This window comes from Tigriopus californicus, chromosome 6 (genome assembly GCF_007210705.1).
Source record: "Tigriopus californicus strain San Diego chromosome 6, Tcal_SD_v2.1, whole genome shotgun sequence".
NCBI classification, from domain to species: Eukaryota; Metazoa; Arthropoda; class Copepoda; order Harpacticoida; family Harpacticidae; genus Tigriopus; species Tigriopus californicus.
The window spans coordinates 13,289,482-13,301,020 of NC_081445.1; the positions used below are offsets into that span (position 1 = coordinate 13,289,482).

At 38.3% G+C, this 11,539-nt stretch overlaps 2 protein-coding genes across 2 annotated transcripts in view; one reads left to right on the forward strand and one right to left on the reverse strand.

Annotated features, from left to right (window-relative positions):
* Positions 1–914: 914 nt before the first annotated feature.
* LOC131881554 (short-chain dehydrogenase/reductase family 42E member 1-like) lies at positions 915–7,402 on the reverse strand. Its single transcript, XM_059228442.1, has 5 exons — positions 4,159–7,402; positions 3,932–4,098; positions 2,767–3,107; positions 2,439–2,708; positions 915–2,033 (listed from the first exon to the last, which is right to left on the reverse strand). The coding sequence occupies exons 1-5, from the start codon at positions 4,479–4,481 to the stop codon at positions 1,836–1,838; spliced, it is 1,299 nt and encodes a 432-aa protein (XP_059084425.1). The 5' UTR covers positions 4,482–7,402; the 3' UTR covers positions 915–1,835.
* Positions 7,403–10,199: 2,797 nt separating this feature from the next.
* The window catches only part of LOC131881533 (chymotrypsin-C-like), a 1,494-nt gene continuing 154 nt past the window's right edge, over positions 10,200–11,539 (forward strand). The window contains exons 1-3 of the mRNA XM_059228418.1: positions 10,200–10,319; positions 10,918–11,131; positions 11,384–11,537. Coding sequence (XP_059084401.1) covers positions 10,217–10,319; positions 10,918–11,131; positions 11,384–11,537 — 471 coding nt within the window. The 5' untranslated portion in view covers positions 10,200–10,216. The remainder of the gene's footprint in view (positions 10,320–10,917; positions 11,132–11,383; positions 11,538–11,539) is intronic.

The window sequence follows — 11,539 nt, forward strand, 5'->3', positions numbered from 1 at the left end:
GGGATAAAAAGTATTTACCCATACTAACCAAAATACTAAGAAGTTGAAAATCTTGAGTTGTAGAGGAACTGGACATTTCGTCAGCACGTAGGTCCACCCTTCCTTAACATGGTAGGCATANACCATGTATCGTTTAAGAGTAAGCTAGTTTTCGTCAACCTTAAAAACCTTCTCAGGGATAAAAGGTATTTACCCATATTAACCAAAATACTAAGAAGTTGAAAATCTTGAGTTGTAGAGGAACTGGACATTTCGTCAGCACGTAGGTCCACCCTTCCTTAACATGGTAGGCATAAACCCGTTCGTTGAAAGCATCATATACCTAATATTGAATCAGGGTGGAATCAGGGTCAGGCGTATCCAGCAATCTATCATCAGATCACAACATCCTTGAAATAGGGTCGACAATAACTCAAAAACCGGCGTGCTCAAGAGAAAGGCCGGTCAGAAAGGTCGGTCAGAAAGGTCGGACTAGTTAAGTTCAAAATCAAGGATGAACATTGACCCTTGATTCTAGAAGGATTGGAAGAACTGAACCCAGTGTCTCCTCTGAAAAAGGAACCGTCCATAAACGGAGCCATATAAAGGAAGGTTTTTGTCTTTTATAAGGTTTACTCCACCCTAGTCATCACTGAAGGTGTTCCAAAAAGTGGGGCAAAAGTTGAAATTCCGAAGCATGGGAAGCAGCTATCATAAAAAGGTGCAAATTGACGAAGAGGAGCCACAGTAGAGGTGATGGTTTCTCGCCTTGATTTGTAGAGCCCGCCCGGAAAACCAGCTCATTGGATCTCAAGATGGGCCTTTTGAGAATCACGAGGGTAGTCGAGTTGACCACTTAGATGATCTTGTAGTCACGGATCAAAGGCATCTGATATTATACGTATTCAAAAGCATCCATCAGCTTTGTCCCAACCCAGGATTTAGGGTCAGTTCTAGTGACCGTAGAGGCTTAATGTGCGTTTTGAGAGCACCTTGAAGTCCTCGAGAATCCCGGTTAGTTAGAACAATAGAGTTCACCTCTCTTCATTTTCAGCCTCCATCACTGTTCAATTTACTCCACTTAAATATTCGAAGGGAGTATTTTGGAGTTGATCATGTACGTTTTTGACTAAAATTCCTGATCAACCTTTTATTCAAGGTTTAGCTAGATCTAAATACAGCAAGTATTATTGAATCAAATATTATACAAGTATAAATTGATATAAAATGCATGCCTGTTTTTGCCTGTAGATCCCATTCCCAGTAGCGGTGAGGAAGGCGAGCTCAAAAACAGTAATCTTATCCAGTTCCTGCAGACTTTGATTCTTAGGATTGTTTGCCATGAAAAGAAGCAATGCAAAATACAACGGTGATCTAAAAGATTTTTCGTCATTTTTTGTATGTTTTTTCACGGGCTTTTCTAACCGCTACAGGGAATGTAATTCCCGGTACTATTGAAATGAAAGGTCACAATTCGTCTACTTATTACCTTTCAATCTTTATATGATGTTTGGTCTACGAACGAATTTGAGTTGGCAGACCGAGCTAGTCCTTGAATGTAGGGTTGATTAGGAATGCTATCTAAAAATTTGTCCAAGTCTGACTTGAAAGATGCTTCCGGATCAACAAGGCCTACGTATTCCCTACGAATATCAGAGGGAAGCAAATTAAACAATGAAGGAGCCCGAGAAAAAAGAGACGTGGACTTCATTGTTCGAACTAGCCTGGATTCTCGAGGGCTTGAAGGTGCTCTAAAAATGCACATTAAGCCCCTGCAGTCACTAGAATCGACCTTATATTTGTTGACAGTTTTCTCATAATAAAGCACATATGCACAATGCATAAAAGCACCATTTTTAGATTGAAGTTGAGGGTTCAAAACGTTCCGTTTTTGGATTGGTTTGACGCGAACATTTAATTGGCTTCAAGATGGGTCTTGCCAGTTTTTGGGATTCCAAAATCTCATCCCAAGACTTTTGGTCCCATTTGACTTCAGGTTTGTAGCCAAAGTGAGAATTCGCCTTTTCCACATTAAAGAAATGCGTCACGCCGGTCTGAAAATCAAATTTGATTAAAACTTCAGATTATCTCGTGCAAAATGTGGATTTTATGCCAAAGACATGAAACGCCTCTTTTTATTTTGTTTTAAATGCTTTGCAAATGTTTGAAGCAAATCGTGTTCCAAGTAGACCTTAGTTTTAGTTAACTAGAATATCTTACAAATTAACTGACTTCAAATCAATGTTAGCAATTGTTACGTCTTATTCCGTTCAATAGCTTTTTTTTTGAGTTGAGAAAAGGCTTGCTTTCATTGTTCGCACATTAATAAGACAATCGAACAAATCCAATCGTTCAATTGCTCATGAAAACAGAAACTGGCAAAAATGGTAATTTTTCATGCAAAACTTCTAATTTCAAAGCTCTAGATCGATCCCTGAGACGGTTTTAAATGAACTTACTTTATAAACTTCAGCCGTCGTAATTGCTGGAACAGGTAACAAGAAGTTTTTGCCCAAGGCTTTGGACAAAAAGAAGAATACCCACGAGATGCCCAACACCACAAGAAAGGGCACTTCAAACTCTGGCATTTTGGCATCCTGTCCCAAAATGGCAGGTAAGAGGTTTTCTCCAAAAAACTTTAAATTGTTCACAGGATGGCCATCGGTAATGAAATAAGCCTCTCCGTCCATCTTTTCAGCTTGCTTCGGATCCAACATGGCCATAACGGCCTAAAATGACCTCAAGTGGTTATAATTTAAAATCTTTGACTCTGACCTCAACTGTCACCTTGACATGGCCTTGCACCGCGTTATCAATATGAACCAGATCTTGCTTGGTGTCCAAGCAATATCCAACTTTGAAGAGGCCTTGCCGCATGATTGCAATGGATCTGGGTAGATGCTGTTGTTCGTAGGCCCCATAGATGCCATTCAATCTCAAAGAGCAGGTTCTCATCACTCCGTTGGGTTGAGCTTTCCCGGATGCTGTCAAAATTAGCTCTTCAGCCACTTGTTTTGTTAAGGAATAGTGATCCGCGTGTTCTGTTAGACCCAAATACGAGGTATTCGCTTCATTGCCATTAATGATGACTTGGCCGTTGAACACCACATTGACGGTGCTTGTGTACACTGAAGATATTAAATAGAGGGAACAAATGATAAAATGGCATGCAATTTCGATAATATCGAAATTCGAAAAAATATATAAATATATCTATGTTTAATAATACCCTGGAATCATGAGAACCCGTTTTGTTAAGAGCCTTGAAAAGAAGGGTTTTCAGCATTTTTGCATGTAGCCTTAGGTTAGAAAATAAAAGTAGATTGTACACTGATCCTCCATTTAATCTTCATTACCGGCTGAAGAGGTCACGTTATTCGTCATTCGTTATTCGATATGACTTCATCGGAAAAATGCGATAAAACGTTCAAGAATTTTGGGACTATCGACATTTCTTGCCGCACTGCCAACTCACTAAAGAAAAGGCACTCGACAAAATACCGTCAAAGCAAAATTTATCGATCAATTATTATGCTCTGTTTTTCATGTTTCCCTTTCTATTTCTTTTTCTTGGTTCCTTCTATACTAATTAATTCGAACCGATATGATTTCATTCAAGTCTTTCAATTTCATTTTGTATTTCTTCCAACTCACGTTATTGTGTTGCAACTTGGCCTCTGTAAGATTATTGACCATCTATGTCTTCTTTTACTTGCCCACGTCCTGGTGAAAACAAACTTTTGCTTAATAAGAACCTGAGGAATTACATGCACATGAAATTGTTGGTATATTAAGATGTTAACTCAAAGACGGAGATGCCGAAAATATCCAATCGTAATCAAAGTGTTCCTAAAATAGGTCTATCTAGGGACTCTAAAGAGTGCTTTAGTGTCCTTGGTCTATCTATCTATCTTATACTTGGCACTAAAGTTTGCATTTTTTATGTTCTTACCGATTGCCTTGACCTTTGATTTTGAAGCAGCCTTCAGGACATTTCGAGTCCCCCCCAGATTGACCTTCTCAATCGTGTCATTGTTTGCTGGAAGATTGTCATTGCCTGACATCCCAAAAGAAGCACAATGAATGATCGCTTCCACATCGTTGGAAATAACAACATCCCTGTCAAAAATCAACCGATTACAAAGCTTACCTCGCCCAAACCATCAAAATCGACCTTACCGTAAAGATGAAAAATCACAGATGTTGCCTTGTACGAAATTGATGTTTTTCTTCAGGCTATTTTCATCCAGAGAATACTTTTTTATTAAACTTTTCCTCAAAACGTCCACAGTTTTTTTCAAGTCAAATAGAATGACTTTGAAACCTTTTTGGAACAGTTCCAAGGCTATATGGAAACCAAGGTACCCCGATCCACCAGTTATGAGAATGGTGGCCATGTTCAACTTTTCAGCGACTATTTTCGTCTTCTTCCCGAGACTTCTCAGCAATTGATAAGAATTATCTCCAATGTCTCCAAGGCCAGATAAGAAGAGGTCAAACATATGTAAAGTCGTTTACGATTGACATCAACCGAGTGTGGACATATTGAATGCTCATTCTTACGGGCTGGCCGAAACTTGGAAATAGATTGTTGACATTACAAAATTATTAAAAGACTGGTGTTTGCAAGAATTGGCTTTACGTCATTGATTATCTATTACGCAAATGGAAAGTTTTTGGTTGCTTGTGAACCAGTTATCAATTCTAACCATTAGCCAGGCATTTCAAAACAGTTCCGGATGCAACTCGTTAATTAGACCAAACTAAAACACTTTTACGAATGATGTATCATCATTAGGGGCGGGTAAAATGTGCAAAACAGCACAGCCTTGTGGAGACAGAAAGGTGCAAAAATAAGCCTAATGGGTGCAAAAAAGGCCAAAAAGTGTAACATAGCGTGAGCAAAAAAAAGGGATATTCCAATCCATTTTTCAATGTTGTCAGAATTTGGAAAGCGTCCTTTAAAAAAAAAAGATTTTTGTCTCACTTTTAATCCAAATCAACGAAACGTCTTTTTTTAAAATTATTTCAAGAAGAGCTTCCCTTTGCTATTTTTTCTCACCAGAACATCCGCACCAGTCTCTAGATTGATATAACTGAAGAAAAATTGGAATTTTCCTTCATCAAAGAGAGAATCTAGTTAGCATGATGAGCCAAGGAAAGCAGGTATGGTGCGTTTTTGGGCTTTTTAATTACTCTAGCGCCCTGCTTAGTTTCTCTCTTTGGACTTGAAACTGGCTCTATTCATTTCTGCTTTCACTTGATTCTCAACCAAAAGGGAAGTTCTTTTGACTTACAAAGATTTATAAATGACGTCCTTCAAAATTCAGACATACATATCCTTATTTGGTGGCGGCCTTTGATTTCAAACTTAGAAACCAATTCTAACGCCAAGCAAGTTCTGATTTCAACCAGAGGAACATTTTTAGGCTAAATGTTAAAAAAAGTGCAAAACTAAAGTGAAATGGTGCGAATAAAGGTGAAAAGTGCAAATGTATTAAAAAGTGGTGCTTAGTAATAAAAAATAATTATGCACAATTTGCCCGTCCCCGGCCATTTTACAAATATGAAGTGAACAGGGTTACTACCGGTATCGGGGTTTAAACCTTAAACCCACGACACCTAACGAGAAAAGACTTACATTGTATGCGTTGCCTCTTATACCGCTCGGCTGCACCAAGTTTCATTTGTCGACAAAGTCGGTATATTAGACAAAACTAAACTTTGGCCAATGATGACTTTTTTTCAACTTCGTTGATGAAGACAATAATTAGTCTGATGCGTGGGTCTTTCTACAATAACAAATGAGGTTTGCAATGAAAAAAATATGTAACACACAAGAAACATCCCTTCACTTATAAATACCAACTGTAATCACTATTAATGGTGCTTTTGACATTTGTCATGTCAGAAAAAAAGGAAGCAATTGAATCCAAATAATCCATTTTCATGCTATGCATCCGAGTAAGAGAGTGATGATGAAACAATTATGTTGTTTAGGTAAAATAAGGAGTTATCAGATTTAGTGAGTTCCATCATCTCTAACATGATCACGATATATCCAAGCAAATGCAAAAGGAAATAAATAATAAAGATTGCGTTTAACGTTTCTACTTCAATTTCCCCTTTTTAAAAGAGTCACTAGCAAAATAATGAAACAACAAAATGATATGATAAGGTAAAATTCAAGAGCAATGTAAAAAGGGGGCATAAATTTTCTTCATTAGCATTCTACTCTATATAACGATGTCAGCAGGCCTCATTTCTTGCAGCCGTTAGGCAAAAAGGTATAACACATGCTAGGTTACAAAAAACGATTAGTGAAGTATGTGCTTTGAACAAAAGGAGCTTGCGTCATGGCAAAACATTTGGGCTTAAGTCGTGCATCAATTGTTTTGTGCTTATGAGTAAGCATAGCATAGGGCCAAAAGCAAGATAATCGCGCCATTTAGAAAAAATGTCACTTAAAGCAAAAATATGCATATGTCACGAAATTATTGGAAATTATTTGCGTTGCATCTTTTGATATTTCTGTATTTTCAAGAAAAAGGTTCAAAATGAAAAACTTAATGTCTTGAGCCCAGTGAAAATGCGCAAAATGCACAAAATAATGCGAAAAGATAAGAAAAACTGAAGAATAATGAATTCGCTCTGGTAATGACTTTTAAATTGTAAATTTGTCAAATTTGAATCATCCCCTTATACGTGACTTTGATTCATATTAAACGTTAGGATTAAGAACAGCACATATAAGTTTTATTGAGCAATCACATCATGACGTTTGCTCTGATCAATTTCTTATGCCGCAATGGAAAGTCTTTTCAAAGGAAAACAACCACGGACAAAAGCTTAACCTATGTCTATTCAACACTTATTTGAGGTTACGAAGCATTAAAGAAGCTGTTGAAAAAGTTTCAGAATCTTGAAAGCCAATGTTGGCACAAAAAAATAATACGTTCCAAACAAATATAAGGAACAAAAGAGGAAGTGCCCGTTAGACCTAATCAATTCTTCCGGCGAACACCACATTTTTAAAGAAGGATACACTTCTCTTGAGACAATCCAACGTTGGAAGAGAGTTCCACGGATCCACGATTCTCACAAATAACCAAAGATGACGGGGAGGAAAGATACGCAAAATATTAATGGCCCTCATTATCCATAAGACTACTGGTTATCCTCTCAGATACGTTACACACCACACGAATTGGATCCTCGGTGGAAAACAGATTCCTGACTAATATGTCGGCATTGAATATTTTGAAGAAGGTCTCACCACGTTCCTTTCAGCCCTCCTCTGCTCCAACGAAGGAAAACCCTTTGGATCTTTTCTCGATCCAAGATTCACTCATTGGCTTTAAAAACTGGGCTCAGGAGCTTGGAAGAATACTTTAGTGCTGGAGACAAAGCAGAGGAGGCATATTCAAGAAGAGGTCGAACGTACGTGATGAAGGCGCCGGGTGGAATAGAAACGTTTGATCATTCCCGCCGCCGAATTCACACTACTCGCCACCTTGGCACAATGGGTAGAAAACAACAGCTTTCCATTTTAATGGATTCACAGGTCTTTTACTAGTTCCACCTTGGATATTGGGCAATCATCCAAGACATAAAAGAGGCATGACCTTCTTGTTCTTGCCGAAGAGCAAGACTTTGCTTTTGGGGGCATTGAAGACGATGTGTTTGGAAAGAGCCCACTCATGAATTTGGTCAAGAGCACACTGCAATTTGATTTCGTCCTGAACTGAAGAGATGGCGCAAAATAATTTGGAATCATCGACAAATTTGAGAGAACACACCGGCTTATTTTTTGTTTTCACAACAAAAAAAATCTCTAACGCAAACACATAAACCTGCGAAAATGCAAAAAAGACACTTCAAATAACAACTTGAAATAGATTTTGCAAAACCATGACTTAAGGCCGAAAGGTTTCAGAAGATTTTTTATTTCAAAAATTTTCAAATAGAAAAATCTAGTAATTGTCTCCTAGCTTGAACCCACAAATAAAATATTCTAATATCTGGGTACTCTGGGTGCTTTATCTCAGCTATTTTTCACGGTGAAGAGACTAAGGCTAATAAAGCAAGCATTCTTATATGTTTGGTCTCTCTATAAGCTATTGGGATTCTAGTTGCGTTTTCAGGAAAAGCTTGGGCTTTTGGCAAATAAGCCGAGCAGGAACGATGAACAATGTGGGAAGAAAAGAGTTACTTTATTCAGTTTTGAGGTCTCCCCATTCCATATGAATAAAAATAGAGAAGTAGTGTCTTCTCTTATGGGTTCCTTCAATGTTCCATTTGGGGAGGTTTAAATTACAATTTTCAAAACTAAAAAAGTTCCAAGAAAATGTTTTTTGGCTGATAAAAACCTCAAAAAATTAAGGTTGATTTAGAATTTGAACATTTTTCTTCTGAGCCTTACCAATGAGATTACCCTCGGCGATGAAAGATCAAGCAGGACCCTCAATTGATTCACAACCACCCTTCCCCGACCAGACAATTTCAGGCCTGGTAGCACTGTGAGCTAATTGCAACGAGTTTAGATTTCAGAGTGAGCGAGAAAAAGTAGCTGGTGCAATGTCTACATACCGGCACCGAATGCCGACTTCGTCGATTTTAAAAGTGTGATTTGGAGAGGATAAGAGATGGTTGACCGTAATAGAACAACTGGAAAATAGGGCCAGGAGCATGAAGAAACAAAGAATTGACAAGTTTTTGGTTTCGTTCACTGTCCGCCTCATAGATGAAAGTGTTAAAACTGTACGCATTCATGGACTTACTTTCAACCCGGGTTTTAGGGTCAATTGCAGTGACCTCAGAGGCTGAACATGCGTTTTGCCTGCACCCTCAAGCCTTCGTGAATCCAGGTTAGCTAAAAGAATGAAGTCCACCTCTCCTCTTTCTTGGGCATCTTCGTTGTCCAATTTGCTTTCCTCAAATATTCATAGGGACTACTTGGGCATCCAGTAGCATCCGTTACGTCGGATTTGTACAGGTTTTTGCTCAAAATTGCTAATCAATCCTATCAGAACTAGCCAACTCCACCGACTCTTCATTTGTTTGTGGAGCAAATATTTTGTAAATCTAAATTTAGATCTGGTGTTTCAGTGTTTTTATTTTTAAATTGCCGGGGATTCCATTCCCAGCACCTGTGAAGAAACCCACAGAAAAGCAAATTGAAACTGTCTTTCTCGTGTAAGTGATCACTGATCAACAAAAAAAAGATCTAAATTTAAATTCAAATTAAACACTCCGTTCGTCGATAATGTAGGTAAAAATATCGAGCAGGTTTCGTCGACAAAGGACATAGGCAAAGTGCTCCAAAACAAGGGAAAGTACGATGAGCATATCCATGACGGACAGAACAATTTGACTTGGATGCTGTCCAATAGAAACTAATGTGGGGCTGTTTGTCTGAAGTTTTCATAGCCATTCGTCCAAATAAGTTTGGCATTCTGGCACCAAAGATGTCAAAATTCATACCTGCTCCTCTTGATTATGCTTGACAATGACAATGTCACTTCGATCTCAGAAAGCAAAGGAAGAGTTCAGCAAACATTCAGAACACATGTGGCAAATAATTGTCTCAATTGGTCCTCGTTGTCTGTAAGGTATTTGTTGGCGTTATTCAATGTGAAGTGCAGGCTCACCTTCATTTTTTCTCGAATGAATTTCACGGCCTTGCACTTTCATTGCTTCAAGCATTTGATCGTTTGAACGCTCCTGATGTCCTGATGTTGAAAACATTTCATCAAAACCAAATGATTCTCAGACTAGAGATAAATTTACTTTGACACAAATCTCGTCTCTTGTCAATCCCTTTGGGCAAAAAGGTAAACCGGTGAGACAAAACAAGGTCGGGGAACAAAAAGTACTCACTTTTGAAGTGTTTGCTGTCTAGTCGATTCCCAATAAATTACATCAAAACTTCCACGACAACTAACGGTTGAAGTATAAAATGATGTTTCCATTTGGCCCTTGACAGTCGCTATTATCAGCTCTTGAATATGAAATTCAAAAATCTCCTGATGTGCAGGGTTTAGAGTAAAAAAATTCCTTCGCTTTTTTTCTTGAATTTGTTGGCAATTTTGAAAATTCTTGACCGAAGAAGCAGCCCAGAAGATATACCATGGCATACTCAATTAGGCCAAGCATTCCTCCCATGTTGTTGCTTTGTGTTGAAAAAAACTTGTCAAACCACTTTGATGAGGAAGAATGGTAGGTTTTCGTGCATTGAATGACAGTAAGCTTTGGAAGTGTGTGCATTATGGTGTTCATTCAGAGCCTTCTTATTTTCCTGTTTATTGTGGCATCAAACGGCATTTTATGCTTTGTTAATGGTGAGATTTTTTTGTTTTTCATATAAAATAAAAGTAGCCACATATTGATTGCTTAATTTGAAACAAAATTATTTGAAGACGTAGCTTCCAAGCTATTCATTGTGTCAAATTAAATGCTGTCACACATATGTGTACTTTTTAGGACCAGAATGAAAAAGGAAGACATATTAGCAATTAGTAAATCTCTAGTTGCAATGCACTTTATTCAACCACTATTCAATCACTTTTCTCTAGTAGTTTATATTTGAAAACTTTTCTTTCCTTATTTGTTGAGTTTTTCATTCCAAAGATTTCAAAATGTAAGCTCGTATAATGAATTCAAATTCATGTTAGTTATCATGGTGAATTATCACCAAAGTGATCAATAGCTTTCAAATTCAAAACAAGATGTCCGAGCCAAAGTGTTTGAGTTTGTCTTTAAGCGTGTTTTAAGGTACATCATATAGCTTTTTCATGGAGAAATTATCCTTTGGCATCCTAATTTCAAAACACACCCACAATTGTGAAAAAATTTATTTTCACTCAATTACTAGCGTGGAAGATGCGGAAAGGATAGGTTTCTCACGTGTAAAAAAAAGCAATAATATAACCCCAACAGATGACATATGTGGAGTGAACCTGAAACTTCAGGGCTTTGCCGGACCTCGAGTTATTACAACTTCCAATGGTGACACGGGTCCCCCCGGCTCTTGGCCCTGGATGGTTTCGGCTGGAGAACTGTCCTCTGAAGGAGTCTGGGAACATCGTTGCGGTGGAACCATCATTGCCTCTAATCTGGTACTCACTGCCGCTCATTGCGCCTTCGATGACAGGTAAAGAGCCTTGGACCATAACCGCCTTTTGAGCCATAGAGTGTTCCCCAGGGGCCTGGGACATTGGAAAGGAACACTTTGAGATAGATCCAGTTAACCCAGGGTTCACTTTTTGGCAGTTTTGATGATTGCCTATCTTTTTAATGTTGGAGTTCTAAATTGGAATTTACGAGTTAGCCATTGCTTAGTGTACGTACATTGGAAAATTAAGGGTTGACAGTCGTCTCGAACGATGTACTCGTATGATTTCAGGTGGCTTATTCGAACTGGAGATCGGGACTTGGATTCGAGTTTCGACGATGCAAAGGTGATTACCCGCAAGATCAAGAAGATTCATGTCCACCCCAAGTATGTCTATGATCTGACAGCTTATTACGATGTAGCCATTTGGGAGTTGGACGAGGATGT

Bases quoted from the DNA above. Each gene is read 5' to 3' on its own strand.
- LOC131881554 (XM_059228442.1), bottom strand. From the start codon at position 4,481: ATGTTTGACCTCTTCTTATCTGGCCTTGGAGACATTGGAGATAATTCT. The intron at 4,099-4,158 runs GTAAGGTCGATT...GATTTTTGACAG, and splicing joins TGTGATTTTTCATCTTTACG to GGATGTTGTTATTTCCAACG. The intron at 2,709-2,766 runs GTGACAGTTGAG...AGGTCATTTTAG, and splicing joins CGGTGCAAGGCCATGTCAAG to GCCGTTATGGCCATGTTGGA.